This window comes from Aulonocara stuartgranti (assembly GCF_965226115.1).
Source record: "Aulonocara stuartgranti genome assembly, chromosome: 12".
In the NCBI taxonomy this organism is placed as follows: domain Eukaryota; kingdom Metazoa; phylum Chordata; class Actinopteri; order Cichliformes; family Cichlidae; genus Aulonocara; species Aulonocara stuartgranti.
The window spans coordinates 30,736,977-30,749,101 of NC_138948.1; the positions used below are offsets into that span (position 1 = coordinate 30,736,977).

Genomic DNA, 12,125 nt, shown 5'->3' on the forward strand with positions numbered 1-12,125 from the left:
GAGAAGGCACACACTCTGCGGCTGGCATGTCTCCTGGTGAAGTTTGCATCAAAGACACTCTCAGCGCGTTTAAATCGTTCAATGTGACAGCAATTTGGGTATCTCGTAGGAATTACAGTTTCAGGTAAGACACAGAGTATTTGGAAGCACTGTAAAAAAATCTGTTGGCTAGAAATACTGCCAAAACATGGATAAGAATGATTTTTTTTTGAAAATTAAATAAATTAATAAATGCATACAATAAAATATATCCATATACTAATACTAACATAAATTCTAAGTGCAAATCTAAATTACGTGATTTAAAAATACATAAATAATTTAATAAATACAACAAACATGTAAAGAAATTAATATCTAAGTGCGAACAAAAATTCATTATTTAAAAAGATAAAATCTCATTCTCATGAATCCAATCCCTAGCCTCATCAAAACAATGGACAACCCCTTTTTTATTGTTTCTTTGTCTTTGATTTCTTTTCCATTTTTTTTCTTTATTCCAAAGAATGAATATTATATTATCTTATATTATATTGAATATTCACAACTGTAACACTAATCACTGTCATGCACTTTGTTTTTTAATGGACCAATCATTAGGTGTAACTGATTATACCTGTTATGTAAGAATTTCTATAATTGGCCAGGAGTTTGGACTAACTTTGTTTTTCTGCTCTAAAGGAAGAAGCTGTTGCTAAAACATCCTTTACCAGACACGATATTACCAGATCTGCTGCAGCTTTTGCTATCAGTGTTCAAGAACAGTGCCACTTATCACAGGTATGTTATAGTCTTAATGGATCAATACATTACATAAGGCAATCAATGTCTTACTTGTTCATAATGGAATTCAGAATTTTTTTTTTAATATAAATGCAGAATAAGTTACTTTTGTTTCAAATGTTTTCACAGAGAACGGTCAAACATATCATCTCAGGAGTGCAACAGTATCAGGCTGTTCTTTTGGATACGCTCAAGGAAAGAATGAAGACAGTGTTTGAAGATAATGCCGAGGGAACCACTCAGCTTCAAGATGAGGCTTTGGCTACATTTGATAAATTCATGGATCCTTTCTCCACCATTGCATATGGACAGTGTAGAGCCATAGGGGAAATGTTCTGTCCAGTCAACGCCGAGGAAGTAGTAGTATCCCAGAAGATATGTTGGGTAAAGCAAGGTCTTTCAAGGGTCATGTCCTTAAGGAACAAAAGTTTTTACTATGTACCATTAATTGAAAGTCTAAAGCAGTTAATGACTAATGAGAGAATCTTTACCATGTTGAACACTGCACCACAAAGAAGCAGAGAGGGATTCTTCTATGATTTTAGAGACGGATCCCTCTTTACATCTCACCCCTTGTTTTCTCAGAGGCCAAATGCATTGCAATTAATACTGTACACAGATGAAATTGAAATATGTAACCCCTTAGGGTCCCATGCTTCTGCAAACAAATTGGTCATGTTTTATTATACTTTAGGAAATATTGATCCAAAATTTAGGTCAAAGTTAGCTGCAATACGACTTCTTGCTATTGCTAAAGCAAGTGACATTTCTCAGTGGGGTATTGATGTTGTACTGAAAAGAATACTTCAAGATCTATCACTGCTTTACAATGGTGTAAGGATTGAAATGTCAAATGGTGAAATTGAATTGTTTGGTGCTGTTATAGCCATTTGCGGAGACACGCTAGCCCAGCATGAGATTGCTGGCTTTAAAGAAGGGATTGGTTTTGCTTATAGCAAATGTAGACACTGTGAATGCAACTTTGATGATATGCAAAGTGTTTTTGAGGAGAAGAAGTTTGTTCAAAGAACTCTGGAGAAACATATCAGGCAGTGTTTTGAAATAGATAAAGCAAGCACAGATTTATTGAAAGCGTCCCTCAAAACTACTTATGGAATTAATAGAAGAAGCAGACTAGTTGATGTTCCTGCATTTGACCTGATCAAACAAACTCCACAGGACATAATGCATGTTATTTTTGAAGGTGTTGCATCAATGGAAGTTAAATTTGTATTAAAACACCTAATTCTCTCAGGACAATTGGAATTAGACAAGTTTAATTCAGACATTCAAAATTTTCCTTACTCACCTCTTGAAATACGGGATAAACCATGTCCTATTAGCTTTGGCACTTTAGCGGCTAACGACAACAAATTGAAACAGTCTTGTGGACAGATGCTAATTCTTTTAAAAATATTACTTTTTCTTTTGTATGGTGTGGAGAGTGAGTATGTTGTATTTATTAGAAAGTTAATTATGATAGTTCAAATAGTTCTTGCTCCCATTATTTCTTTACAAACTGTATTGCAACTGAGAAATATGATTGAAGAACACCTGTATCAGTTCAAGCAACTTTTTCCCGAAGCCAATATAATACCTAAGCAACATTATATGTTGCATCTTCCCAGTCAAATCTTATCCCTTGGACCTTTAATAAGGAGTATGTGCATGCGCTTTGAGGCAAAGCACTCCTATTTTAAACAGTGGGCTTCTAAGTTAAATTTTAAAAATGTTTGTAAATCCCTAGCAAACCACAATCAATTTCTTGAGTGTTGTCAAAATGAAATAGGCACTGAACATCCTATTTTTGCGAAAGAAAAGGAATCCGGGCCAGTATCAGCTGTTAAAAATAATGAATATGTTAGGAAAAAAATTAAAGAATTTTTTGGAATAGATGTCATGCAGTCTGTTGTCTCAGTGAAATGGTATGTTCTAAATGGCAATAAATACATTGCTGGGAAGTCCATGATTATTGCAGATGTGGATGGCACTTTCCCTGTGTTTGGACTGATAAAGGATATCTTTTTGATTGACTCATCTTTTATTGCTTTTGAGTACCAACGCTATGAAACTTTGAATTTAAATGAAGACTTATTGGCATATGAAGTAACTGTGCCCATTGTTGCTCAAGCTACAGAATTAGCCCATGAGCTCATTGATTACACTTCATACTTTTCTATTAGTTTTAAGGACAGTGTGTTTGTTCCAATCAAATACAGTCTTTCTGATATTATTTCCCATAGAAATCACCCTTAAGATTAGGGTTGCACCAAGTATTGGCTTAGTGTAGTTTGTGATGATATAAGTTGACAGTCATTAAATGTTCCCTAAACCAATGTCAATGTTGTACCACATAATGCTGGCATGCTGGGACAAACAGCTGTCTTTGAAATGTGATTTGTATCATAAATTGTGGTTAATTTTTTTCCCTTATATGTACAACTTTGAAGTCAGACATGATTTTGAATAAATAATATTTTCAACAGATGCCTTGTGTGAATTTCCTAAATCAAGCAAATTGAGTTTGTCACTCTATCTTGAAACAAGTGATATTTTGAGAGACATCTGGTGAGAGACCTAATGTAGGCTATTTTAAGAGTTATTCTTCCCATTTCTGGATTTCTGTACTAATATAGACACAATTATATGGTTATTCTCGATTTAAGTTTATTATCTAAAATCCAGACTTAGAAACAAGTAAATCCTTTTTAAAACAAGGCAAATAATCTGGCCTGTCTAAAAATAAGATTTTAAATCATGGCAAGCACCAGATAATTTGCAGTGTGAGCATGTGAATGTTGGGTTAAATGCACCTACTGTATTTGAATATGTATATGGGGTTTCTAGTAAAGAAAGATGTGATAAATCTGTCAGAGAACTGTTGTCATGTCATTCTGAACAGTGTTGACGAGCGTTCAGAGTGCAACATTTCCACACTCTGATTAAGATGAAGGCACTGCAACTTGCTGTGACAACTGTAAGCAATTGTGTCTTTGCATGTAGCGCGGCCAGAGCTCAAAACTTCCACATTCTGGCAGCCCTCTCATCTCGCTTTATGTCTAAAAGCTCTGTGAGGATTCTTTAGTGAATATTGTAGTTTAATGGACAAATTGATAGTAGTGATGGGATTTCCGGCTCTTTTTAGAGAACCGGCTCTTTCGGCTCGGCTCACTAAAAAGAGCCTGCTCTTTCAGCTCCGAACCGGCTCTTCAGGTTGTTTTGTTGCTTTAATTAATTTATTATTAACAATAATATAAAATTATGCACACAAGGAATTACTAATGTAAAAAAAAAAGTGTTACTGCTCCCATTCCCCATGGGATGGACGTAGAGACCTAAAATTCATTCCAGATACACAATATAACCATCCCTCCCAAACAGTGGTCACAAATCAGTCCAAATGTGTGGTAGTGGGCACATCTGCTATATTGAGATAATCCATCCCACCTCACAGGTGTGCCACATCAGGATGCTGATCTGACATCATGAGTAGTGCACAGGTGTACCTCAGACTGCCCACAACAAAAGGCCACCCTGGAATGTGCAGTTTTTTGCGCTATTGGGGGTCTGGGGACCCAGAACCGGTCAGTATCTGGTGTGACCACCATTTGCCTCATGCAGTGCAACACATCGGCCCATGGAGTCTATCAGATTGTCAATTGTGGCCTGTGGAATGTTGGTCCACTCCACTTCAATGGCTGTGCGAGGTTGTTGGATATTCGTGGGAACTGGTACACGCTATCGTATACGCCGGTCAAGCACATCCCGAACATGCTCAATGGGTGACATGTCCGGTGAGTATGCTGGCCATGCAAGAACTGGGACATTCTCAGCTGCCATCTGCCCTGAACAATGTGAACCATGATTCATCCGTGAAGCGCACACCTCTCCAACGTGCCAGACGCCATCGAATGTGAGCATTTGCCCACACAAGTCTGTTACGGCGACGAGCTGGAGTCAGGTCAAGACCCCGATGAGGACGACGGGCATGCAGTTGAGCGTCCCTGAGACGGTTTCTGACAGTTTGTGCAGAAATTGTTTGGTTGTGCAAACCAATTGTTCCAGCAGCTGTCTGGGTGGCTGGTCTCAGACGATCTTGGAGGTGAACCTGCTGGATGTGGAGGTCCTGGGCTGGTGTGGTTACACGAGGTCTGCGGTTGTGAGGCCGGTTGGATGTGCTGCCATATTCTCTGAAACGCCTGTGGAGGCGGCTTATGGTTGAGAAATGAACATTCAATGCACGGGCGACAGATCTGGTTGACATTCCTGCTGTCAGCATGCCAATTGCACGCTCCCTCATTGCTTGTGGCATCTGTGGCATTTTGCTGTGAGACAAAACTGCACATTCCAGGGTGGCCTTTTGTTGTGGGCAGTCTGAGGTACACCTGTGCACTACTCATGATGTCAGATCAGCATCCTGATGTGGCACACCTGTGAGGTGGGATGGATTATCTCAATATAGCAGATGTGCCCACTACCACACATTTGGACTGATTTGTGACCACTGTTTGGGAGGTGTTAAGGTTCAAAATTGAGGAAGGAGAGTACACACCACCCATGGTCCGGAGGATCTTGGTCCAACAATGATTTTAATGAACACACGTGTGGGAAGACACTCTGTACGCAGACAGCCAGTAGTCCTCGACTTAATCAAAGCATGAACAGATATTTTATAGCATCAGGGTTTGATTTACTGACGCCCCTTCATGCGTCACAGATACATTTTATACATAGATCAGACTTTTAACCCAGAAGATCATCTTCTATTTTCATGGCTAGCCCTTCCTGTCTACCTTTCAGTTCTTGTCTTGTTCCTCTTTCTTGCCGAGACAACAAGGAACGGTTCCTCTTTTACCGAGACACTTTTGCAGTTACAACCAGACATGAGTAATCTCTCCTCTAAATAAATTTAACTCTATGTGTGTGTGTGTCACGACCTCACATGCTCTTTGTGTCACCTCTTCACCTACTGTCTGTGTCTCGTCCTCAAATGCTCTTTCTCAATTCACCTGTTGCACTTCTGACCTTTTACCAGACCAGAAGCTCACTGAGACTATGTGTATGTCTTCTACTAAATAAATGTTTTAACCAAGAACCTCTACTAAAACCTTAATATAAAATGATCTGATATATAAGTGTTTTGTAAGCATGTATTGCAATTCCGTCTATGTTCTAGTTTTCCCTCAGCATGTATCATCTAGACACTCTCACTAGATGAAGCTTAAGACCTTTAAAGAACCTGAACATCAACTCAAATAAGCACAGATATGCAATATGTATAAAATAGTTATAACTGCACCTGGAATACAAAGTTAATTTAATACCTGTGTGCATAAAACCTTAAAGCCTTCTTAAAGCTATCTGTTACATTGTTAAAGCCTCGTCTTAGCCTGCTGCTCAAAATAACTTCCTGCTTTCACTTCTGCATACAACTTCCTGTCAGCCTGCAACTCAGTCTTTCTGAAAGAGACACTGTTTAACCCCTGAATGCAATATAAACTCCAGATTATATTATTAATGCAATGGTAATGATGACAATTATTTAACAATAGCAGTAAAATAATTTCCCTGCTCCACAGAGGGATGGTTATATTGTGTATCTGGAATGAATTTTAGGTCTCTACGTCCATCCCATGGGGAATGGGAGCAGTAACAAAGGTGTTGCGTTTATATTTTTGTTGAGTGTATGTTTATATATAAGTATATGCGGTGGCCCCTAGATACAAAGCACGTACAAACTCCAAAACACATTTCTAGCATTAACTGAACTTCCAAAACAGAGCTACCTAGATGACTTAAATTGCACAATTGAAAGCATATGTATATTGTTTGTGTATTTATACACAAGCACTCATATATATTCAAATAATATAAAAAAAAATGTTCATTTACCTGTTATTACCACACACCAAATCCGGTCATTGGTACTTGCTGGCTTGTGTAGCCACTAGGTAACAAAAGCTCAACACTGTGCCTAGCATCCTGGAGCACTTGTGTTGTGTTTTTACGTGCTTTGGAGTTTTTATGTGTTTTGAAGTTTGTACGTGCTTTGTCTCTAGGGGCCACCGTAAATATACCTTTATTTATTCGCTCCACAGAAAATGTAATAAATAAATCATATAATACAAAAACAAAACTATTCACATTTCAACTTTTAACTATTTAAATTTTCAGCTTTTTCCTTTTAAACAAATTTAAAGTGAAACAACAGAAAACACTGCAAACCACAACACAATTAAATATAAATTAAAATATGAAAACTAAAAGAAGATGCATATTCTCTGTCATATGGGCCTGCATGACAAAACTTTCTGAATCCTTTGCATCATCATCTGTCATCTGCAACTGAAAATAGTTGTGGATGATTACTATACCTTTCTAACGTGACGTTGTTGTCCCTTGCTCTTTCTCTCTCTCTCCCTCCTGCTCTGCTCCTGTGCTACTGCGAGTGTAACTACCGCCCCTCCCCCCTCTTCCCAGCGCAAAACACATATGGCTCACGAAGCGGAAAAAAGTGCCAGAGAGAGGGTGAGAGAAAGAAAAGAAAAAACCCTACGGCTCGCAATAAGGAGCCGGCTCGCGTCGTTCACGTCAAAGATCCGGCTCTAACGGTGTGTTCACACCGAACGCGATGGACGCGAATAAAACGCCCCAAACGCCCCTAATTTGACGCGTGTACATTCGCGTCTCAACGCGTGTCCAAGAAAAATCCATCGCGCGTCAAATGACGCGCGTGAACCGGAAATGTGGGAGGAATGTGGGAGGGAGTTGTGCCAGACCGGTATCTTTGCAAGATGGCAGCTATCGAGCTAGCGCTTGAAGAGAGAGTCTCCCTTCTCTATGTACTGTGGAGAGCAGAGCAGCAGCGTAAAAGACGTCCTCGCCGTACCTGGGTCCATCAGGTCCTCCAGAGGCATGAGCAGTTTGGTGAGTTTCACCACTTGCTCCAGGAGCTGCGCCTGGATGACAGCCGATTCCAGCGCTATCACCGTCGGCCAGTTTGAGGACCTGCTTTCCCTCGTCGGTCCCAGCATCGCCCGCCTAGACACCAACTACAGACGCTCAATCCCACCTGCAGAGCGCCTGTCCGTCTGCCTGAGGTTAGTAAAACTATTTAATACGGTAGTCCTTTATTGATACCTGTGCTAATATGCTAATCCATCCAGTTATACACTGCTAACATGGATGTGCTATGCTAACAGTGAATGCTGTCGGTGTTTACTGAAAGCAAACTGTGGTACAGAGACGACTCTTTATAATATTTCTAGTGATACTCAGAAGCTCTCATCAAGTCCCGATTTAATTCGATTTATGCTGTTATCAGTGTTTGCATGATAGCATGGCTGTGGTGTCACATCAATGTATGCGCTCGGTGTTTGCTGATATCAAACTGTAGCATTAGGACCACTGAGTTAACCTTGTAGTGATACTCACTCCTTTTTATTTAGACCTGGTTTAATTCTGGGATAGTTGAATATTTGTATATAATCCCTGCAGCTGTCAGACTCTATAGCAGGGGTCACAGCCTTTATTAAAACAGAGTTAGATAAAACTGTGAACAGTTTGGTTCATCTCTAGTTACATGGTTCTATCTTGATAAGCTGTCTTATCACAGATTAATTTTTCAAAAATATTAATGATTTAAGCAAGGAAAGGGCTACATGTCAACACACAACTCTTTATTTCTATTAATGTTTTACTTCATTCCTACCTGATTGACATGTTTAGGAATTGTGAGTGATTGGCTCACTGTAGTGGCAAAAGTTGCTACCAATCAAATTATGATATGTTAAAGTTAAAATAAAACACAACTGTTTTAGATATTATCTAATATACATTTTGTAATTATCCTTATAATTACAAAAGGTTTTATGTAAGATTCATGTTTTGTGATTTAAATCTGACATCACAAAAGTATTTTGGAATTTGAATAATGTATTTTGTAACTGCAGTACACATAATACTGATTTTGAACAATTTTGTCCAGGTTCCTTGTCACCGGGGACTCCTTCAGGACCATCGCGTTCAGTTTCAGAGTCGGTGTGTCCACGGTGAGCCAGATCACCCCCAAGGCAGCGACGTCCATCTGGGACTGTCTAGTGGACGACTTCATGGCTGTGCCTTCACCTGGAGACTGGCGGTCCATCACAGAGGGATTCCAGGAGCGCTGGAACTTTCCTCTGTGCTGTGCAGCTCTGGATGGGAAGCACATCCAGACAAAGGCACCCCATATATCATATAGGAGACACACACATTGATATACACTAAATATTTATTTCATTTCTTTTTTGTGGTGCCCAAATTGATGCACCTGCTTGATTTTGTTTAAACAATTATTGCACACTTTCTGTAAATCCAGTAAACTTCTTTTCACTTCTCAAATATCACTGTGTGAGTCTCCTGTATGATATTTAACTGACATTTTTTTATTGTAACAACCAACAATTTATACAGGAAAATAATGTCTATTAACAAGGTTGCCCAAACTTCTGCATCCCACTGTATCAGTATATTTTGTCATTAGTATAATATGAAATAAATTCTACATGTGTCAAGTCGTGTGCCAACATTTGCTGTGTAGTAGAACTGAGACATTAGTCATTATAAACATTTATTTGAAATAATATTAAAAGTCTCAAACAGAAAAACATTAAACATAAATATATAAAATATAAGTATTTACAGAGAGACAGGAATAAAAAGGACCAGCTGCTCTCCAGAGCAGGAACAAGGCTGAGGAGGAAATGCTCCATTGGAGACTGGTGTGGCCTCTTCAGGGACTCCAGGATGGCCAGCTCCACCGCCGATGGACCGTCCTGGGACCCGTCCCTCATCTGCCTCGGAGCCGTCCTCCTCTGTGGGCCTGTAAAACAGCACAAAACACAAAGAAATGAGAAGGCTGCTACTAGATTTTAATTTCAACATTGAAAAAAAAAAAACCAATAACAGGATATAATCAGATTGGTTGTAGATATTTAGTAAAGGTGATCACAAGGGAATCCCACCGACTAAAAAGGTATCAGTGCTTGCTGTACATATCTGTGGGTGCAGCAGCAGGAGCTCAGGGACTGGGGATGCTCTGCTGCAGAATCAGTTGGTTCTATCAATACAGTATTAAATGTTAACAGGTTGGATATAATAATCGTAGAGTAGACAGTGGTCCCTCATTTATTGCAGGGGTTCTCAGAATAACTAGCCCCTGGTCACAGTTCTCACAATTGATTCTCAAAGTGCAAACCTTTGTAGATTGCAAAACGTAAAAGTATTATTATGCCGCGGTTTGTCTTCATCTGCCCGCCACTTTCGTGCGCCTTTTTCCCTCGCGGTGCAGGTGTCTATTTCCGAATGAGGCTCATAGTTATGGGTGTTTTTGTGCTGTTTTTTCTATTGGACGCGATGGTTATCAAAACCAAACGTGATAAATTTGGCAAGCGCAGGAGACACGACATGGAGGAGATTTGTCAATCAGGCTGCAGAATGCAATGCTGTACTGTGCAATAAAAAATCAGCGAAAAAGCAAAGCAGTGACGGATGAACAGCGGGACCACTGTGTGCTGTTTATTAATAAACAATAAAATATATTCCTAAATGACAACATGCATAAAAGCAGAACGGTATTTGTACGTCAGTGGGAAAATAGCGGTGGCTTGCTAGCTTTTGTGCTGCTTCCCCGGGTCAGTGAAAACTTTCAAAAGAGAAATGAATGAACTTACCAGGTTGCCCGATCTCTTTACATATCTTCCTCCAAGCTCGGTCCTTTTATTCCTGTCTCGGTACTGAAAGCAGCTGGTGTTGTACAGCTCCGAGTTGTTTGCTACCGCATTGATTAGCCTTCCCCTCCATTGAAGTATGAAAGGCTTTGGCTGGATCTGCCCCTTTGACCTAGGTAACAGCCACGTCACCAGGCTCCTGATTGGTTGTCGCGGCGCGATTTGACGCTGGAGTTCAGATTTTTCCAACTCGAGCGGTAGACGCGAAACGCGCGTATGCACAAAATGCAACACAAAAACTCACGCGCGTGGTTTTATTCGCGCGTCAAACGCGCCAGACGCGCTACACTGACGCGCGTTTCACGCGTTTTGGCGTTTTCGCGACGCAAATCTGCTTCCGAATTTTCGCGGGACCCGCAATCGCGCGTCATCGCGCCTTTCCATTGACTTTACATGTAAACCTGACGCTCTATTCGCGTCCATCGCGTTCGGTGTGAACACACCGTAAGAGTCAACAGAACTTCTGGCACAGGACAGCTGTGATGAAAGAAAGGGAAGAAGTTTCTCCAAACCTCTGGACCCAGGAAACCCAGCTTGGTCCTGATGGTCTCTCTCACTAGTTTCTCTCCAGGGTGAATGTAGCTGTTGATATAATATGGACTCTATTATTAAATGAAAAGAACAAATTAGACTACACTATTGCTCCCCTATTACTATTACTCCTCCCCTTTTGTGAGTGTGGACGCTTCATCTCTTTGCTCTTTAATGCTTTGCTTCTTTTATTGATTTTATTGATTTTTATGCAGATTTTTTCCCTTTTTTCCTTATGAGCTTACCTGCGATAGCTTCTGGACACTCATAGATCATTAGGACTAAAGTGTTCTTAACAGAAACAGCAACATTTTTATAGTTACCTTATCCTCAGCGCTCCGTGTGTCTGTGGCCTAGACACAGCTGAAGCCTGATTACAGCGTCTGGGCACCGAGCAGCCTCAATAGCCTGGAAAGGGGCTAACCGCTAGGCTAACTAGCAACAAGATGCCTTCCCTCTCCACAGATGACTACCACAGCCTCCTGCAGAAGATTGCAGTACTGGAGACAAAAATTCATCGCTTAGAAGTAAACGTGGAGGTAAATGGACTGTGTGGAAATGAAACAACCTTGCCTCTGATTCAAAACAATGGCGATGAGCAAGCTAGTACACAGCTAAGGAGCACAGATAACATGACCAAGAAAGTAGACTCTGTGCATTATTATAAATCCTCAAGTGATAATCCCCCCTTGGACTGTCTTGGTGCAAAACCAAGACATAAATCATGTCTCCTGGAAGGGGGAGGACGTACCACAGGCAGGGCACAGCGAGCTGAAATCTCTGAAACCGACTGGCTTTCACTTCCTACGAGACAGAGAAGCTCTTCTACCCCTGTATACGGGAGGAAACAGGACTGGACAACCGTGAATAGGAAGAATAACAACAAACCCCCAAAACAACTGAATGTGAAACTGCAGAACAGATTTGCTCCACTATCAAAGGACCCTGGATCTATATCGGACAACCATCCATCTAAAAGCAGCGAAGTAAGGTCTGAAAATCTGTTGAATAGCAAAAGACCACAGGGAAAGCTAAAGGCTA

General features: G+C 40.4%; 1 protein-coding gene and 2 long non-coding RNA genes across 3 annotated transcripts in view; 1 reads left to right on the top strand and 2 right to left on the bottom strand.

Moving 5' to 3' along the window:
• LOC309719107 overlaps window positions 1-7,193 on the bottom strand; it is a 32,209-nt gene extending 25,016 nt beyond the window's left edge. Inside the window, exon 1 of the long non-coding RNA XR_014280152.1 lies at window positions 7,158-7,193. This is a non-coding gene — a long non-coding RNA (uncharacterized lncRNA). The remainder of the gene's footprint in view (window positions 1-7,157) is intronic.
• Window positions 7,194-7,354: 161 nt separating this feature from the next.
• LOC309719094 (uncharacterized protein) lies at window positions 7,355-9,192 on the top strand. The gene is made up of 2 exons (XM_082554960.1): window positions 7,355-7,883; window positions 8,771-9,192. The coding sequence occupies exons 1-2, from the start codon at window positions 7,624-7,626 to the stop codon at window positions 9,039-9,041; spliced, it is 531 nt and encodes a 176-aa protein (XP_082411086.1). The 5' UTR covers window positions 7,355-7,623; the 3' UTR covers window positions 9,042-9,192.
• A 1-nt stretch (window position 9,193) lies between these two features.
• Window positions 9,194-11,009, bottom strand: LOC309719100. Its single transcript, XR_014280143.1, has 2 exons — window positions 10,497-11,009; window positions 9,194-9,646 (listed from the first exon to the last, which is right to left on the bottom strand). It is a non-coding gene; the product is annotated as an uncharacterized lncRNA (long non-coding RNA).
• Between the last annotated feature and the right edge of the window lie 1,116 nt (window positions 11,010-12,125).

What these genes read in the sequence shown, in the direction of transcription:
- LOC309719094 (XM_082554960.1), top strand. Translation starts at nt 7,624, where the DNA reads ATGTACTGTGGAGAGCAGAGCAGCAGCGTAAAAGACGTCCTCGCCGTA. An exon ending in CGCCTGTCCGTCTGCCTGAG is followed by an intron (nt 7,884 to 8,770) that starts GTTAGTAAAACT and finishes AATTTTGTCCAG; the next exon opens with GTTCCTTGTCACCGGGGACT.